Genomic DNA, 19,794 nt, shown 5'->3' on the forward strand with positions numbered 1-19,794 from the left:
CAGCCAGCACTGTGAGACGGACCTGCTAGGACAGACCCCTTGGCACCACACCTCTCTCATTTGGGGGGCTCCTGAGGGCTCTAGAACCACAGGGCTGGGGTTTTGGGGTTCTCTAGGCCCAAAGTTCTCCCCTTTCTCTGATGCAACCAGCAACTCCCAGCTGGGGCTCAGACCTCTCCCGCCTGTCTCCTCCGATGGACAGAAAGGGTCACCTCCTTTTCTCCCCGAGCCAGCTGGAGAACTCCAACTTCCTGCACTCCAGGAAGGGCATCGAAGACAGAGGGCCAGTACCAAGATTGAGGTTGGGTGGGCAGTTCTCTTAGGGCTCTGGGAAGGGGTGCATACACACACACACACACACACACACACACACACACACACTGAATCAGACAAACACATATGCATGCCCAGTTACACACACACACACACACATGGACAGACCCACACGCTATTGTGGTCATGCCTGTATCTGTACAGGCCAAAGCTCCACCCCACCCCCACCCACCATCCACGCCCGTGCACGCCACACAGCCAGGTGAGGCCCTGCTCCCAGCAGATGGAGTCCTCGGAGGCGGCCAAGCTGGCAGGTGGGAGGGTGTGGCAGGGGGCAGGCAGGGCCCCTCGAGGGCACAGGCCCCGCCTGGCTGGGTACAGGGCCAGGGGAGCTGCCCTCCCCAAACGCTTTCCGTCACAGCTCCCTGGGCACCTCGATGCACCTCGCTACAAATCCACTCATTAGCTGCTGTTGACAGCGGGCATGGAGCTCAGACGAGCACAGCTATTACGGCCGTCCAGCTGCCACCCGTGCACACACAGGTACACACGCAGCGCAGCGCTTCTGTGCACCGGCCCCGCCCTCCCGCTCCCTGGGTGCTGCAGCCCGACACACTCAATCCCTCGGATATGTCAACTCCCCAAATGTCCCAGCTCACCATACCGGTAGGCTCCCAGCCCAGCCTCACAGGCGACACAACTCTTCCAAGGGGCTCCTCCAGGCAGAAGCTGCAGAGCCCCCCAGGGCAGGCCCAACGTGCCAGCCCACTTTCTGACCAGCTGGGTCCAGAGTTCCAGGCACAGGCTCTGGGCGCCGTCCAGCCCCTTCCACAGGTCCCATGCTGCCTGCCAACTCCATTCCAACCCCTGGGGAATTCTGCTGGGTGAGACCGAAGTCCTGCCCTCCAGACACAAGTTGGACAGGGCCCAGCAAGGCTGCCCCTGCTGCCCGGAAGGTCAGGGACATCCACGTCCACAGAACTGGCAAGGTCCACCTGGTACCACTGGCTGGGGTCTCCTGGCAAGGCAGGTGGGCACCCGGGCTGGCCTGGCACAGGCTGGCTCTGGCACCTGGCCAGACCAGTGACCGCCCCAACAGAGAGCGCTGACCTTACTGGCGGCATGTGCCACCTGCCCGGCACTGCCCAGGGGACAGGGCGCCGGCTCCACGCAGGGCTGCCCGCACCCACCTGAGATGCCTCCGTGCCTCCGAGGAGCCTGGGCAGCCAGCTCCTCTTCCAGCCAAGAGTCCTCTGCTCAGGACTGGGCCTCCCGCACGTCCCCCGACCCCGAGGCCCCCCCCCCCACACCACGAGGCCCCCCTTACCACTCCTCTCCCTGCTGTTCCCAGCCTCACTCCCCTGCGGGAAGCAGTTATTGAGAATGGTCCATCAGATTCAATAAAGATTCAAAGCCCCTGAGAGAATGGGGGTGGGTGGGCGGGGAGCGCGGGTGGGGAAAGGAGGAGTGGGAAGGGGGGGACCACACACTCTTCCTCTGCTGGTCCCTCAGGCAGGGCTGGAGGGGGTAAGAAGGGGACAGTCCTCCACTGTCACTCTATGTTGCCTGCAGTGCCCCTTGGGCCTGAGCTTGGGGTCAGCCAGGGGCAGGGCCCAGCTGTGCGGGGCCTGTCTTTGTTCGCCTGACACCCACCTGTTCCTCTGCCTTCCAGCTGTCCCTCACCTGTCACCTGCTGGCCTGTGGGCTCCCACCGCAGTCCAGCCTGCTCTAGCCCCTCTTCCCCAACCAGGAGGCGCTTTGAGGCTCTCTCCCTCTCCACCATCCCCCAGTCCTGAGCACCCAGCCTATCGGTCAAGCTGTCCCCACAAGGCCACTGAACAGCATGATCCAAGGCCAAGGGGTAGGGGGCAGTCCTGTCTCCCTGGAAATGCTACAGCTTGGGGGCACTGGCTACCCTGACCCAAACCCCGCAGAAGTCATACGTCCAGCCCTGCATTTTGGACCTGTTCTGCCCCAAGTCCCCCTCACAGCCATGGCCCGCTGGGAGGTCACTTGATCTTCAGTCCCAGACTGTGAGCCAAGCCCAGGAGGCAGGCCAGGGAGGTCTGGGCCCGTGCAGATCGGGTAGCTGGGGGTGGGGGGAGGGTTTGTCAGTGAAATGGTCAGTCAGGTCTCCTTGGACAGCCCCACACCCCAGCCCCTGTCCCTAAACTTGATGGCCCTCACAGCGTACACCGCTGATCTGCCCTTTCAGCCCCGATTCCTGCGCCACACGCCACCCAACAGCCTCTGTCCCTCACTTGTGCCCAGTGGGTGGAGGGTTGGCCTGGACAATCGTGTGGATCCTCCTGCCTTGAGAGAGAAGACCCTCTGTGCCAAGGCCCCCTGGCCCATGCAGAGGGTCCCCCACACTCCCTAGGAATGACCTGCCTGGAAGAGTTGCTGTAGGGGGCAGAGCCCACTAACAGGTGGGACAGACAGAGAAGCCTTCAAGTACTGCTATCCCCAAGGACAAGTTCATAGAGGGCTGGGGGCCGGGCTGGCAGCCCTCAGGACCTGAACCCTCTCCCAGAGCTGCTGCACCAGCCCAGACTTTGCCTCTCTGGCCTTGCTCACCCGCAAGGTCACCTCTCCCTCCCTCTCTCCCTGCTGCCGTCCTGCCTGCCCACTGCAACACTGACCCCTGCGGGCCTGCCGAGGCCCTGCCCTGCCGGGGGACAGGGACACAGGGAGGCCTGGCCAGGCCAGCTTTGGGATGGACAGAGGATGGAGGCTGAGGGCCGGGAGAGGGCCGCATGTCTATTGGAGGGGACAGAGGGGAGATTGCAGGCATGGCTGGGGGGAGGCGAGGCAGAGTTTGGAGCAGAAGCGAGGGCGGGGGGCTGTCTTCGTTCTTCACTGGGCTGTGGCTTTTCCCCACAGTCCCTTGCTTCAGCCACAAAAGATCAGGAAGAGAATTGCCTGGAGGCTAGGGGCCCACAAGGGGAGGGAACTGCTCCTGTCCCCTGTCAGGATAAGGGTCTTAGCAGCAGGCTGAGCCCTGTGGGGACTTGCAGAGTGCATGGGCTGAAGGAGGGGGTACACAGGGACCTTCTGGAACCATCCTGGAACAAGAGGACAGGAGATTAAGATTTTTTTTAAAGGATTGGGCCACAGGTGTTCCAGGCAGTGGGATGAGGGGATGAGTATGTAAATGGTACTGGCCTTTGGGGGACCAGAGGGATGGGCCTGAATCACACGGGAATTAATTTGCATATTTTACTCCCACCTGGTGCCTGCCTTGGGGGACACATACCCTGCCCGGGGGAGCAGGGTCTGGGGAGCCTGGGGTGAGCTGGGGCAGAGGGGTGGTGGTGGGAAGTCTGGCTTGGAGCTGTAGGGATTATAGGAGGTGGGCAGGGATGCCAGGGGGCACAGAGGCCAGATTGAGGCCCCCAACCCCCTGGTCCCTCAGAGATCCCCAGGGGACTAGGATCAAAAGCAAATTCTGCCCTCTGCAGCCTATGTCTGACCCCATCCAGCCCAGTGTCCACATCAGAGAGAAGTAAACGTAAGGCTGGTCTGTTTCCCGGTCAGAATTGCCCCTGCCACAGGACTAGTGGGTCCTGCAACCAGAGTGGGCAAGACAGGTCTCCAGCCCAGACAGCAAGGCCCATTCAAGGGGGAGAGGGAAAAGTCTGGGGGCCGCCAACACACCAGGGGCAGCACTGGGTTCCAGGCCCTTTGCCCAGAAGATGCCAAGCACATCAAGTTGGCCTCCATAGAGAGGGCAGAGGTCCTTGGAGGAGTGGTGATGTCATGGTGCCCAGGCGTGGGAGGAAAAAGGAGGGAGGGAGAGGGGACGAGGGCAGGGCCCCAGGTCACTGGCCTAACAGGAAAGGGGAGGCTGCCAGCCTGGCAGGGCAGGGGGAGGGGAGTGTCCTCACTGCATCCCCCCTTCCATCTTCATACCCTGGAGCTGGTCTCTGAACTAAGCTATTGGCTTCTGAGAGGGTGATCCAAGCAAGAGAACACCTCTGTCTTTGGTCCAAGTGCTGGAAGCTGGCAGTCTCTTGGGGAAAGATGCCAGGGTAGGTGACCTGGGTCCAGAGAGATGAAGGGAGGGGTCTCCAAAGGCAATGTCCCTTCCGCCATTACCTAGAGGACATTCATAGATGGGCATGAGGTTCCAGAGAGGGAGACTGAGTCTCTTTCACCCATATACGCAAGCACTGAATGAGTGCAATGCCTGGCACCCAGGAGGTCCTCCTCAGTGGGCTCGGGCTGCCATGACTTGATGAGGGTAAGAATGGAGGCAGGGACAGGCTGAGGCTGCCCCTAGAGGGAAAGAGCAGATGTGGGGCCGGGGCAAGAGTGGGCAAAGCCGGCGCCCACTGGACTGCCCTCAAAAGCCTTGGGGCTCTAGGCCCCTTTTGTGGAGGGCCTTAGAGCTATCCTTTCCCCCAGGACCCCCAGCCCCCAGAGGTTAGCAGGAGTAAGCCTAGAGGCTCTTCGTCCGGGAGCAAGTCCTCAGGCTGAGGTGTCATGCTTTCAGCATTAGACAGAAACCCAGAAGCGGAGACCCTGCTGCCAGAACTGGCAGACTGCGGGTGCTGGGTCCGGGCTGGGGCACCCCAGGTGGGAGCTGAGACTGAGACTGGGCAGGAGCTGCAGGCGACCTGCCTACAGGTGGGAGCTGTGTGAGGAGGCGTCCGGAGCCAAGGAGGAAATGGCAGAGCAATTTCCTGAGGAAGGTGGAAAGATTCCTTGGCTTGGCTTCCAGGATGCCAGGCAGACGTGGGCTCCCAGGCCACTCCCCGGCTTGGGCTCAGGAGAAATGCAAAGCAGCACGGCCCCTCCCCCTGCCACCCCTGACAGGACTGGAGTGAGTTTGGGGTTCTTTGCTTCCCCCCTCCCCAAGCCCAGGAGAACATTCCCCTGGTACCCCTATTCTCACCAATCTGTGCTCTCTTTCCCTTCAGGTACCCCTGCCTCCCTCCTCAACGCTCCTGCGACTCACCACCCCCTAGAAGCCCCTCTCCGCTGCTGCTGCACCAGATTCCCACTTGCCCCCTGGCACCCTCTCAATTCACAGTTGGCACCACCGATGTCACTCTGCTTCCCGGTGCCCACAACCTTGGCCGAAAGCTGCCCGGGATCCTTGTTCTGGGGTCCCCTAGCACTGGCACCCGGGAGGCACTGGTGCTGGGGACCCGGGGGTGCCTCTGAGGGCACTGCGGGGGCAGCGGCTCCTCGCTCCGCCACACACGTTGTCCTTGGGCTGCTGGGGGTGGGGGGGAGGTCCTTGTGGGGACACTGCAAAGCCGGCGCCCGGCATCTAGCTTGGCAGTGCCCGGACTGCGGGGGGCCGGGGTCCGAGCTGCTGCCGCTCAAGCCCGCGCCCCCGGTGTGGGGTGACCCTGGGTGGGGGGAGTCCGTGCGGCTCCGGCGGACAGCAGCCCCGGGCTGGGGCTCCGAGACGGCTCCCGGAGCTGCCGCCGTCCTGTCCGCCGGTTCGGGGCGCCCCAGCCCGCGCGGGGCCGCGCTTACCTGGGCTGGCCGCCTCCGGGTCCCGGTACATGGTCCCCTCGTCGCCGGCTCCCTCCGGGCTCTTCAGAGCCGCCCGCGGCCGCGCGTTGCTCCGCCGCCGCTGCAGGGCATGGGGCCGGGCGACCCCCGGGGGCGGGTCCGAGGGCGGGGGCCGCGCGGGCTGCACCGAGCCGCCGAGCCGGGGAGCGGGGGCCGCCCGCCAGCCCTCCCGCCCGCCCGCCGAGCACGCTGCAGCCGCCGCCGAGCCGCGCCGAGCCTCCTCCCTCCGGCCTGTGCGCCGCGTGTGCGCGCCGGAGCGTGTGTGAGTGTGTACGAGGCTGTGTGTATGTGTGTGTGAGCTCGTGTGTGAGCGCGCCCGGGGCACCGCCGGCGCCGCCCGCCCGCTGTCGAGCGCCTCTGCCACCGCCTGCTGCCCGCTGCCGGCCGCGCGCCGCACTGCAGCCCGCGCCCGCCGCCGCCCCGAGGGCACCACCGCCGCCCCGCGCCCCGCCCTCAGCCCCCGCAGGGAGGGCACGGAGCCCGCCGGCTGGGCTCTTTGGGCCTGCGGGTCCCGCCGCACCGATCGACCCACCCCGCCGGTGCGCCCCTGATGGCAGCGGCTTCGAACCCCGCAGGGCGGCGGAGCCGGCCACCTCCTCCGAGGTGCCCTTTGACTCCGTTCCAAAAAGCGTGGAGATCCACTCCGGGTTTTCCGCTCGGTAGCGGCTGCAGGGCGTCAGCTCGGGACTCGACAGCGCGGCGTCCCGGGCAGGGGAGCTGGCGTGTGTAAAAACAAGGAGTGGATTTTTGCCAGCGCTGAACCTGGGTCCACCACTCTGGCCATCCCCAGAGCTTGCGCACAGCTGGAGTCTAGGAGCTCCACCCTCTATATGAGGGACTAGGCCTAGTGACCCTCTCCACTTAACCCAGCCGCACAATAGAAGAAAACAGACCTTTCAGCCTCTGCCCCTGCTTCTCTCGATCCACTCCTCCAGTGCCCCTCTCCTTTTCCTTGACCCCAGAACTTCAAGGGGTAAGAAGGAAAGGCCTCCTTCCCCTTCCAACCCTGGGGCTCACTTGGCCCTCTCTGCCCCTCTGTCAGCTCAGCACAGTCCAAATCAGGTGAACCCTAATTCTCCTTTCTCTACAGAATTGGAACTGTTTGATTCTGGGGCAGGGAGGAGAAGGGGCCCATATCCCAGGGCTTTTAAAAGCCTGGAACTGGTTTCAGGTATACCCCCCACACACACACACACACAGGCACACAAATACACCTCCTACACAACGAGATACGGACGCTGAAGCATCACACAATACGGGGCATGCCCCTACCCTGAACTGAAGGGAATAAGCAGGAGGGCAAAATCCCTGGGCCTGCCACAGCATCCTCCCCTCCCCTCCACTGAGAATGCAGTTCACAGGTGAACCAGGCTTTCCAGAGTCAAGGATTCCTACTGTCACCTCGAGAAACAGACTCTATACTGCTCAGCTCACACCCAGCCACACCTCCACCTTCCCACAGCATCCACAGGGGCAAGCCTCCATCTCAAGTCTCCCCCAACACACTGACACACACAAACCATCTCCTTGAACTCACATGGAGCCTCTTACACACACACACACACACATTCACCTCCACCCACAGCTTTTCTGGTTGAGAAACAGTCAAGGAAATTCCCCCAAGCAAACCTCCATGAAGACTGTTCCGGTGGAGGACAGATTTCCTTGGATTGAATGTTCTAATTAAAAAGGGAAGGAAAAAAGTCAACTGTAGGTTCTAGCCCATAATTCCTCAGTGGCCAGAAATCTCAGCTCCTCATCCCCTGGTCAAGGGCCATTATGTTTCACACACCCCGCAGCCAGTCTCATCCACGTGCAGCCAAGAATTCAGGCACTATCCACACACCCCTTTTTGGCAAACCCCAGAAAGCCAAGCCAACAGGCTGGGACTCCAGGGTCTCCAGGTTTGCCTTGTTCCTGCTCCCACCCCCAGCTGCCTCTCTCACTGCCCTAGTGAAGAGCAAATAGTTCATCCCTCCCCCCACCCCAAGTTCTGTACTTGGAGCACAGAACTTACTCTTGATCGATTTTGAATGCCATTACTGTCATTTGTTTATCCTTAACAGGGACACCACATACTCCCCATTCCCATGTTTTGCCTGTCAGGGAAGTTCTTCTAGATGTCTAACCTTGAACCATTCTCCTGAATTTGAAGGCCATTCTCTCCTGCTGAAGCATCATAGAGAGCCAAGCCAACTGTGAGCTCCTGTCCTCTGAGCACTCACGGAGGGCTGGGCACAAGCAGGAAATGAAGCCTGGGGGAGTGAGCAGGTCCTCTGAGAAAGGAGATCAGAGTGTGTGAATCACCCCTGTTCTGCCCGGTCCCTCGCAGATGAGGGCCTGGGGATTTGGCCTCTCCCCTTCCCATCCCACTCTCATTCTCTGCCACTGCTGGCCCCTGTGTCCTGGGTTCCATGTCGTGGCAGGAAATGCTGGCAGCACCTGTTTCTCCAAGGACTATCACAGTGCTTGCCGTGGACCCCTCAGGCCTGCTTCTGATCTGGTGCTGTCTTCAGGGTCCAGGTGTCCTGGGTCGGCTTTGGGAGGGATGCGAAGCAGGGAGGGACGTTCTGTCCCACAGAAGCAGATGCCAGGCCTGCACTCTCCTAAACAGGGCCCCTGAGGCCACCTGGCTCTGTTGCTAGGTCACGGCAGGAGGCAGGGCTCCTGGGTTCCCCTCTGGCCTCCACCTGCCATGGTCTCCAGTGCTGCTATCTCCCCACAGCTCCTGTGCCCCCTACCCCGCTTTCTTGGCCATGGGCTGAATTATTAATAAAATGCTGAGGAAGCTGTTTGTGCAGCTCACGTGACGGAACAAACACACCTCTCTCCTCGCCACCATCCATGTAGCAAGACACTGAGGCTCAGCATCCTCCTGACGTAGGAGGGGCAGGCTCAGAGATGGGCAAGAAGGCAGCTGTGCAGGGCAACAGCAGAGCCTGCCGATGGGCCAGACCAGGAGCAACCTGTTCCGCCACCCTGTCTCCAGCCCCGCAGCTACCCCCGCCCCAGGCTTCCCCTTCCTCATCTACAGAGGACAAGAGTCTGGACAAGGTAAAAGCACAACATTAACAGACATTATCTCCCCAGAAAGGACGCAACGGCAAACCCCTAGAAGGCAGCTGCAGCCCTCTCTCTGCCCACCTCCTCACAGTGGAGACCCAGTAACCCCTGAGTCTCAGAGGTCTACCCAGGGCCCACACTTCTGCTGGGTCCTGCTTTGGACGCCTGATACTAGAGAGGCAGGGTCTGGCCCACAGCATCCAGGGAAGAATCCTAGACTTAAATTCTGGTCCTGCCTCTGCCACTACCTAGCTGTTTGGCCTCGGCCAGTTACTTGACACCTCTGGGCCTCACTTTTCTCATCCATAAACTAGGGCTAACAGTTGCACCACATGGGTCTGTGAGAATACACTGGGGAGACGGCAAGGCAAGGGCTAGGTGTTTTTCTTAGTTCCCTGGGAGGTGACCCCAGGGACCAAAGACCCTGCTCCAAACTGACCTCTCATAGCCCTGGGTCCCCATTCCACATCCTCGGGTCATGTCGTAGGGCCAGAAACATTCTCTTGCCAGAAACCCCTTCCCCACTCCCAACCCCACCCACATCCTTTCTCCCTGTAACCTCCTCCCCTTCCAGATTCTGGCTCTGAGTCTCTCTCTCTCTCTCCATGGTCACCCTGACACCCTTGAGGGCTTGGCTCAGCAGCTTAAACCCCCGTCATCCCAAAAGAGGAAAGCTAGTGCCCTTTCTCCTTGCCAGTCCCTGCTGGTCACAGCCCCACCCTCAGTCAGAATCTTGGCCTTAGGCCTCTGTTTTGAGACACCCCTACCTCAGTTTCAGGCAACTCTGGGCCCCTGAGACACACAGAGCCATGGGGGCTAGTGAGATGCCCTTATCAGGGTGCATTGTGGAAGCACCTTGGCTTGCCGATTACAAGCTGAGTGACCTGAGGTAAGTGATTCCATCCTTCCAAGCCTCAGTTTACCAGTCTGTACAACAAGGATGTTGATTTTTAGTCTTAATTTGGCCTTGGACTCCTCTGGGAATCTAATGAACTCCATGAACCTCTCTTCCCTAGAAAAACACATATTCAAATACACACACAACATTCTGTCCATAATTGGGTGAGAGTCCTACAGGTTCCAGATAAAAATCCCAGACCCATAATTTCCCTGGCAGTCCCGTGGTTAAGACTCTGTGTTCCCACTGCAGGGGGCACGGATTGTGTCCCTGGTCGGGGGAACTCAGATCCCACGTGCAGCGCAGCTTGGCAAAAAAAAACCCCCCAAAACAAACAAAAACCCTGACCCAGAGATTTACAAGGTCTCTTCCAGCTCTGACAGTCTGAGCCCAGTTCTCTGCCCTACTCACCCTCCCCACAGTGATTCCTGGGTCATGGTGGGAGAGGGCTGGTGGTCTATCTCCACCATGTCTCCCTCCTGCCTCAGCAGCCCCCTCCCCCAGCACTCGCTGTGGCTGGAGCCAGCTTGCCGGCAGCTCAGACTAACATTTCAATACCTCCTGGAGCCTACTGAACACGCTTCACCTGCCTTTCAAGGTATTTAAAGGTTTTTTGACCAAATGCTTTTTGATCCTCCGCTGATGGGAACCAAGCAGAGGCTCTTTCACCAACGGCCCCCTCCCCCCCATAGATTAGTGACTAAGAGCTCTTTTGATATTGCAGAAACCTTCTGTGGTTTGTTCAAAGCCCTGGCCCTTGGGGCCACCTCCCCCAGAGACCCAAGCCGGTCAGCTCCAGCCGCCACCGCCCACCCCCAGCAGTGGCCTAGTTAATGGGGGCTACCCAGCGTTAGACGGCTCTGCCTGCAGTGGCGGGACCCCAGACCCGAGCCCCAATGGTAGAGGGGCCAGTTCAGTCAAGCCCCGCTCCTCCCAGGGAGCCCCCACCCGGTCCAGATAAGGATGGGGTCGGAGTAAGTATCCCCCAGACTCCGGCGGCGGAACACGCCTCTTCTTCCTTCCCTACTGAGGCTGCATAGACGGGCACGCGGCCCAAGGGATCGATTAACCTGTTTCCAGGGTCCAGTAAAAGATCCCTTAGCCTGAAGCTGAGAAGGGGAAAATGAGGCTTTGGAAAGTCTCAGGTACAGGTCTCGGTGTGTGAGGGGACAGGAGCCGGCACCCACCGACTCAAGACCTTCGCCCGCTCTGCAAGCCCCAGCACAGCCGGCGCCACCCGCCCCTCCGCGCTCCGGTTCCTGCAGGGCTGCGCAGAAGGCGCGCTTGGGGTGGGCCCCCGCTGCGGAATCCGTGGGGGGCGGGGGACGAGGCATCAGGATCGGGGCCATCAGCCCCCGCGACGGGCGCCCCCAGCGCGGCTGTCCTTCTCCTCAACTTGGACGGACCCACCCAGAGCGCCCGGAGCTGAGTCTCGGGCCGGGCGGGGGCCGAGGCGGGGATGCGCGTGCGCGGAGGGGGCGCCGCGGAGCCCGCGTGAGCTGGTGGATTACCGCGTACGGGAGAGGAGGCGTCCGGCGTCCGCGTCCGCCCCGAAGGAGGAGGCGCCGGAGGCGCGGGTGCACCGAGCTGGGGACACGATACGCCCGCCCGGGGTCTGAAGCCCCCAACCCCGCGCCCCATCTGGAGTTGAAGACTGCAGTGGGTGTGGGGTCCCCTTTCTCAGCAGGTGAAAGGGTTATCCGCGCCCAGAGAGCTGTGACTGCCCCAGTTCCACGATGCCTGGCTCTGCGCTTGGGAGGGTAACAGGAGGGGCCTCAGCACTCCGGGAGCTGGGAAAGTTAACGTTGCCAGGCTCCCTTCCTCGCTAAAGGCTCCCTTCCTCGCTAAAGGCTCCGGGGGCTGCTGGGCTCCTTGGCCCGGCCAGACCGAGCGCCAGAATCCAATCCCGGCCCTGTAATAATCATAATAGCAGCAGCCACCATTTATTGAGCTCTGAGGGCCTGCCAGGCCCAAGTGCCAAGTGCATAACACGCATTATCCCACTTAATAGTCACAGCAGCCCGATGAAGAAGTCCTGTTGTGATCCCCTCGGGAAGGCGAAGAGGCTGAGGAACAGAGGGGGTGTGGCGCACGTCTGAGGTCACAGAGCCAGGAAGGGTGAGGGAGGGGGCATTCCCCCCTCCCCCACCTCCCTGGCTCCGACCAGTTCTAGAGCCCAAGCACTCCAATCGCTGGCTTGACTGCCTTTCACCTTGGAGCCTTCCGGAGGCTGGGCAGGCACCAGGGTCCCTCCGGCCCCCACTCTTGAGAGGTAAGGGGGGGAGCAGAGGTGGGGCAGCCCTGGAAAAGAGGGAGAAGATGGGGGAGCCACCCCCATCTCTCTGGCGGCTCCGTTTCCTTCTGGCTCCCTTCTCTTCCTGCTGCCGTCCTCCCACAACTGTGAGAGTCCTCCAAGGCTCTGTTCTCAGCCCCATTTTCTTTCTTACGCCACACTCTCTCCTGCATGAGCTCATCCACTCCCAGGGCCTGGGCTTTTGCTTCAGCCCAACTCCCAGCTCTGTCTCTGGGGCCCTGACCTCCCTCCCAAGCTGGCATCTGCCTTCCTAATGAAGCATCTCCACCCAGGTGGAGTGAACTCATTACCTCCTTGGGAAGCAGCCCCTCCCTGGGATCACACCATGCCTGTTAAGGCCCCATCACTCTCCCAAACTCCAGATCAGTTCCCCAGAGCCTCACCTGCTCTGCCCTCACATCTAATGGGCTTCCAGATCCTTCAGACCCTTTCTCTGTGGAGCCTCTCACACCCTCATTGCAAACTTGGTGGCTGCCTGCCTAAGTCAGACACTCACCCTCTCACCCCCCGCCTCAGCAGTGGCTCCTGACCCGTTGCCTGCCTCCTCCATTCCAGTCCAGGGTCCTCCTCACTGATTTTCTGGTCATCTGATCATGCTGACCTCTGGCCCCGAGGACTTCGATGGCTCCCCACTGCCTGTGGAGTCAGGTACGAGCAACTTTGCCTGACAGAGTACCCCCCGTCTGAGGACATTGCCCTCCTTGTCTTGCCCAGTGCCCTGCCTTCAGCTAAAAACTGTTCCTGAGTTTCTGCCCTGTGTTTCCACCCTTCAAGTCCCATCTCAAATTCCACTTCCTCCAGGGAGCCGTCCCTGATTCTTCCAGGTGATTCTCCTCCTCTGTAGGCCCACGGTACTTCTTCATCTCTACTCTGATGGAATTGTCTACTTTAATAGTGTTTGTACACCTCTCCAGTCCTGCTCTCTACCCACCTTCCCCACCCATGGAACAGATGGGGAGCTCTTTAAAGGCAAGGATAGCCCATTCCTATCCATCTTCATCTTCCTTCTTTCATTTTTTAATTGATCCGTTCAGCCGACATTATGCTACTGTATGCTAGGTACTGCATATTCACAACCCCTATCTGGGCTCATCCCCTGGGTAACTGGCATTCAGTGGGACAAGTACACTAATGGAGAGATGCTTCGGGCAAGCATGCCCTGGGCAAGAATGTCTCCAGGCTCCCGAATGCCAGGCCCTGGCCTAGACATTATGGGAGAAAGCAAGCTTGAATAAGACCAAGCCCGCCCTCCAGGACTGTTGATCTATAGAAAGAGGATGACATGTGTACAGATGCAGGTTTGAACAAAGTGCTCTGAGACCACAGAAAACAGAGTAATGACTTTGGCCCTGGGGAAATCCAGAAGCTTCTCAAATGCCCAGTCCTTGCACCAAGTGGGGGGCCTCTTAAATCTTTGCTGAATTAAATTGGATGGGAGAAGAAAGGAAATAATAGAGGCTGAAGAAGAAAAGGAAGGTTATGGAGGGGAGGGCAGTGACGGAGCATTTTCGCAACATCTGCACGAAGTGGCCCTGCAACCCATCCCAGTGGGATGTCTTGTGGACAAATGAGATCACAGATATGCCCCACTCTGAACTCTCAGGAAGAAATGAGTTATATATATATATATATATATATGTCGATATTATTAGTCTATCTGCATCAGAGCAGTAAGTCCTTCTCTCCAGGAAGCCTCAGTTTCCCCCTGGGAAAACCAGATGTACCCTACAACAGCTCGCTTCTCCCTCTGGGCCTCAGTTTCCCCATCTGCAACGTGAGGATGTGAGATGAGATGGTTTTGAATATCTGGCTCCTCCAAGGAGATGCTCTGTCGGACAGCTGTGTCTGACCAGGAGATGCCCTCTGTCCTCTGCTATCCTCCACACCCTGGGCTGAGAGCTCAGGAGTCCCTGTGATGTCACAAAGGCCACTGCCTGTCCTATTTGTCTTTCTGTTCAAACAAGGCCAGGCAGAAAGTGAGGCAAGTGTGGACTTTTCGGCCGGACGTTCTCCTGTAAATTTAGGGGCACGGGCTTCAGGCCTGTGTTCTGAAAAAGCCCCCTTTGTGGGGCCCTCCCTGCCATCCCAGGTCCAAGGTCTGGATTCCTCTGGGGAAACCCCATCCTTCTCCAAATCCCCATGGGCTGCCCCCTTGATGGCCAGAAGTGTTGGGGTACAAGATGCCCCAGTGAAACGGCATGGAGGCTGGAGCTGGGGGAGAGAGAAGCTTGTTCTATAAACCTCCTTTCCCCTGCGAAGTGTGATCCCTGCCCATTCCCTGTGCCTGGCCAGCTCGTCACCCCATCCAACCCTGTAAATCAGACACCTCAGCTGTGTTCCTCCCACCCCGAATTGGTGGCAAAGCCTGGCCTTTCCCTGCCCCTGGCTTCCTCTCCAGTCCTCCTTGGCCTCCCCGCTGTCCCTCATCCACTGCCAGCGGGTCCTCTCGCCTCTCACCAGCTTCCTCCCTGGGTCCCCTCCTCCGCCTCCAGCTGGTTCCCCTCCCACCTACCATCTATGGGCATCAAAGCACATATGTGACCATGAAGCTCAAATCCCTTCCATGAATTCCCATTGCTCTTGGGGAAAAGCTCACTCCCTGCCTGGCAGGCAGGGCCCTTCCTGACCTAACAAGAGATGAAGTGTCTGGGTGTGTGTGTGTGTGTGTGTGTGTGTGTGTGTATGGGTGTAGGGGAGGGTACATTTCAGAGAAAGCGAACAAGTGCAAAGGTGGGAGATGTGATGGAGCCCGGTGGGGGAGAAGTCCGAAACCCTCCTGGGGTGGGTGTCCAGGGGGTATCAGACACTCCTACTGTGTGCCAGCCCTCGTCTCATGCTAGTGGACAGCAGTGACCAAACAGAGAGCCCCCTGGGGAGCTGGCATCCAGCAGGGGGAGATGGGCAATCAGCAATAAGCAGAGCAAGTAAATGTCATAGTATGCTATAAGGTGATGTGTGCTGTGGAAAAATGAAGGGTCTGGAGAAGTAAGGGTGATCTGGAACGCTGGGGACGGATTGCAACCTTAAGACAGGGTGGTCAGGGCAGGCCTAGTTGACAAGGTTGCATCTGAGCAAAGGCCTGAGAGAGGTGAGGGTTGTGGCTGTCTGGGTAACAGTGTACCAGGGATCGGGTACAGCTAGTGTAAAGGCCCTGAGGTGGGACTGTGCCTGGAGGCTTTGCTAGGAGGCTTGTGGGGCTGGAGCAAAGTGAGTGAGGGAGAGAGGAATAGCAGAGGGCTCAGGAGAGGAACGGGGAGTGGGGAGGGAGGACCACTGTGAGAACTTTGGGAGATGGGAAGCTTCTGCAGTGTCTGGTGAAGAGGGACATGCGCTGACTTACATTGTAAAAGGATCGCTCTGGCTGTGTGTCAAGGGAGCAGGGGCAGGGAGACGAGAAATAATCCAGGCGAGAAATGAGGCAGCTCAGACCAGGGTAGATTCTGTGGGGGTAGCAGGGAGGGAAGTGGTTGGATTCTGGATCTATTTTGAAGGCAGAAGCAACCGGATTTCCTGATGGATTGGATGTGGGTTGTGACAAAAAGGGAACAGCCAACATCCCTTCCAAGGTTTTGGCCTGAGCGATGGAAGGAGGGGCTTGCCATCCACTGGAATGAGAAATCTGTGTTAGAGCAACACTGCTTCTCAGCCTTTTTAAAAATTATCACCCACCCCCAAGGAGCCTTTTTAGACTTTTTTCGTCTAATCACCCCCTCCCTATGAAATTTTAATTCCACAGCTGTGCGGTATATACGTTTATGTACTTTGGCCCTTTGGAGAGTCACAAACCATTGCAATAGCTAAGTGTGAGGAGAGGAGATCGTGAGAAATAGTCCCCCATTGCAATTGCTAAGAGTTTTTGTCCCCCGCCCCACAAAAAAGCAATTTTCGCCCTCTTAGGGGAGATGGTGCCCCCATGCAGAATGTGTGTGTTAAAGCAAGTTGCATGAGTGAGAATAGGACTGGCACCTGACAGATTCAAGCTGTCTCTGCCGGTGGGGGAGCGGGGGGTTGTCCAAGAGACAGTTGGGCATTTGAGGTCCAGGCTGGAGGGATGGGTTTGGGAGTCATCGGCATAGAGATGGTTGGTGTAAAGCAGTGAGATGGGTAGGATGGCCCAGGGGAGTGAGTACTGAGAGAGACCAGGACTGGAGGCTGGGCTTGGGGTACCAAGGTCTGGGAGAAGAGAAAGAACCAGCAGAGGAGACCAAGGAAGAACGGTCCGGAGAAGTTGGAAAAAACCAGGGGAGCACAACAGCGGGGGGAGTGGTGCCCAACCGTCCAGTGCTGCGGGGAGCGCCAGTGCCGCCACACTGAACTGACCCCTGGATTTTGCCATGGGGAGGTCACTGGCGATCTGGACCGGAGCACTTCCGATGCAGTGGAGTGCGGGAAGGCCAGATTGGGGTGGCTTTGAGAGAAACAGGAAGAGAGACACGGATGATAGTGGATACGGACAACTCTGAAGGGTTCCCCTGCAGAGGGGAGCAGGGGAATGGTGGTAGCTGGCCGGGGGGGGGCAGGAGTGGGATCAAGACAGGTTTGTTTAAGATGGGGTAAGCTGTGACAAAGTGAGAGAGTGGCATGGACATATATACACTACCAAACGTAAAAATAGATAGCTAGTGGGAAGCAGCCGCATAGCACAGGGAGATCAGCTCGGTGCTTTGTGACCACCTAGAGGGGTGGGATAGGGAAGGTGGGAGGGAGGGAGACGCAAGAGGGAAGAGATATGGGAACGTATGTATATGTATTACTGATTCACTTTGTTATAAAGCAGAAACTAACAGACCATTGTAAAGCAATTATACTCCAATAAAGATGTTAAAAAAAAATAAAAATAAATGACAAAAAAATAAAAGATGGGAGGAAGAACAGCGAGTTTGTTCACCAATGGGAAAGATCTGGTGGAGAGGGCAAAACTGATGATGCGGGAGCAAGGGAGAGCGAGCTTGCAGGGTGGGGAGACTTGCTGGAGTGATGTCCTTGAGCAGAGCAGAGGCTGGGCTCCCAGTGGCAGTGGCGGTGGGAGCGTGGGTAGTCGTGTCTCCCAGGACTTGGGAGGCCGGGCGAGTGGGTACAGATGCTGGTGGGGGTGGATGTGCCCCTGTGGATCTGGAAGCACTTCTGAGAGGCTGGATTGTCTTCGGGGAGTGGGAAACAAGGTCACAGCTGAGAGTGAGGGTGGGGGAGGCAGGGGTGGGTGTGAGGAGAGGAGATCGTGAGAAATAGTCCCCCTCGAGCAGCGGGTGGTAGTTGGCGAAGGGATCTGCGGCAGAGAGCCTTCCCGCCCCGGGCCCAGGTCAGCTGCCAACCTCCCGGCTCCTAGGGCTCCCCAACTCCACTGAATTTTAGGTGTTTACTGCCCTGTTTCCCCCAGGAGAGGGTCTCTTCCTAAGCATTCCCGTTTCCAGCAAGGGCTGTGCAATCAGGCAGCCAGCGTTTGAATTCTCTTCCATGACTCACTTGCTGTGTAAACCTGGACAAGTGTTTTCTTGTCCCCATGCCTCAGTTTTCTCATCTGTGAATTAGGGGCAATGGTAAGAGTTGTTGACTGGCACACAGGAGGGCTCAGTGGATGAAGAGTGAAGGTGTGACTGAGGGGAGGGGAGTTTGCTCTGGCCCCCTGCATGCCAAGGAGTGGGGAGAAGAGGGCAGCTGTCAGGTCTGTGTCCCCCTGCTGACAGAGGACTCCACCCCCCATCCTGTGGCCAGCTCCCACCACGTGAGCTGGGGGCCCTGACGTGGCTCTCAGGTGGGCAGCGGCCAACTGGGGACAGACCCCCCCGCCAGCGCAGCCCATGACAGTCCCTAACTCAGCCCTCAGCCAGGGCCACACTGGCCACTCCCTGGCGCCTCTTCCTCTGGCCTGGCACCACCCCCAGAACTTCCTGCCCAGACTGGCCCTTCCTGTTTTTCCTCCCTGGCCCCTGGAGGCCATTTCCTCCAAAGGGTCAGGACAGAACGTTGCTTTCTGTCTCCAGAGCCCAGAGCTTTCTAGACTTGCAGACTTCCAGATGTGGGCCTTCGGGACCCCTAGAAAATAGCCCACTGGCTAGCCCCTCCTCTGAGGCTGTGATGCGGGGGGTTCTGCTGAGGGCGTGTTGTGTGTGCGTGTGTGTGTGTGTGTGTGTCTGTGTGTGTGTGTATGTATGTATGGAGGGAGGGGATAGAAGGATTCATGGGGGTAACGCACCAGGGAAAGACCTTGGGATGGGAGCTGGCATCCCTAGGCGGGGGCTCACAGCCCTGGCACGGGGACCTGCTCTGCCATTCCCAGCTGGGGCCTCCTGCTCCTGGAATTTCACTCATCCTCCCAACCCCCTGTAATCTGGAGGTAGACACCCTCACCCTGCACGGAGCGAGTGCTAATCACCAGAATGGGCTCTGTAGTCTGTTATGAGATCCCCAATGTTCCTTACGTTCCCAAATGCCTGGTGGGAAGGGAGCTGCTAAGTGCCAGGTGGTGGTAAGGCTGACGTGGGAGTGGGAGCCGATGAAGTGCTCAGCAAGGCCCTAGCCCTGCCCCTCACCCCCTTAACGAACCAGGCAGCATCCACCATCAGCTTGGCTCTCAGGCCGGGCTGATGCCTGGCTTCCCTGATCACTCATGTGTCCTGCAAGCAGGCAGCCTAATAGAGCCCAGGCTCCCAGGAGCCTCGCAGACTGGCCACTGCCTCATTCCCATCCCTCGTGTCCAGCCCTGCCCCTCGGCGCCCCCTCCAGGTACCCCAGAGGGTAAGGGTCAGTGCCCTTAGGCAAGGCCGTGGCACAAGGTCCGGGAACAGTTCCTGGACCCGGAGGACTTCAGTCATCACTTGGCAATGCCCACCCTGTACTGTGGGGAGAAACCAAACAGAAAGAGCATGGGACTTGCCTAAGGATGCACTGCCATTCTTTCTAGGATGCTGGCTGCTTCCCTCTGCAACAGCCAGATTCCTCCACTTTCCTTCAGGGGACTTGGGAGTTGAAGGTGTCAGCCAGAAGTAGCATGGCACACAGTGATGATACCTGTTCCCTTTTACCGAGGGCCTGCTGTGGGTCAGGTATCGTTCTGGGTGCTGGGAACACAGTGGTGAGTGAGGCCAAGGCTACCCTTGTGGGGCTCGTGTCATTGCATTAAATCCTTAGAGCACCCTATGTGGTCAGTACTGCTATCCCCAGTTTACAGATGGAGAAACTGAGGCTCAGAGAGACTAGGGAGTGAAGGGAGGTCGTATAGCCAGTGAGCGGCAGAGCAGGCATTCGAGCCCAGGTCTGTCACACGCCATCCACAGCCTGGCCTCTTAACCACTGATATACCAGGAGAGGCTGGCCTAGAAGTCAGAAGACGGGCATTGGCCACTCACTGGGGTCTGGGCTTTGGGACAGTCTTCCCCTCCCTGGGCCTCAGTTCCCTCATCCATAGGTGATCCAGAAGGTTCCTTCCAGCATTTCTGTAATTCTGGAATGTCAAAAGGTCTGGAAGTTTGGCTTCTCGGAAGATCCAGGCACCAATTCCTTATCTCCCTCCTATTGCACCCCAGTTGGTGGGACAGGAACCCAGCCCACCTATGGACAAACCTTTTCAGCATAGGGGAGGTATAGAAGCCATGGTCAGGCTTGGATCCTGACCCTGCAGCAGCCTGGCCTGGCTTTGTCACAGCCCTCAAGGTGACCCTGCTTTCCATCCCCACCGCTGGTCCCAGCCCTGGGACAGGACTCAGAAGCCCCAAGTTCT

The 19,794-nt window shown here is 58.8% G+C and overlaps 1 protein-coding gene across 6 annotated transcripts in view; it reads right to left on the bottom strand.

Annotated features, from left to right (window-relative positions):
* SYT7 (synaptotagmin 7) overlaps nt 1-5,891 on the bottom strand; it is a 59,349-nt gene extending 53,458 nt beyond the window's left edge. For all 6 annotated transcript variants that reach the window (XM_061201846.1, XM_061201842.1, XM_061201845.1 and 3 more), the window contains exon 1: nt 5,764-5,891. In XM_061201846.1, the coding sequence (XP_061057829.1) occupies nt 5,764-5,794 (31 nt within the window). In that variant the 5' untranslated portion in view covers nt 5,795-5,891. The remainder of the gene's footprint in view (nt 1-5,763) is intronic.
* Between the last annotated feature and the right edge of the window lie 13,903 nt (nt 5,892-19,794).

The sequence above is a fragment of the Eubalaena glacialis genome, chromosome 10, assembly GCF_028564815.1.
Source record: "Eubalaena glacialis isolate mEubGla1 chromosome 10, mEubGla1.1.hap2.+ XY, whole genome shotgun sequence".
Classification (NCBI taxonomy): domain Eukaryota; kingdom Metazoa; phylum Chordata; class Mammalia; order Artiodactyla; family Balaenidae; genus Eubalaena; species Eubalaena glacialis.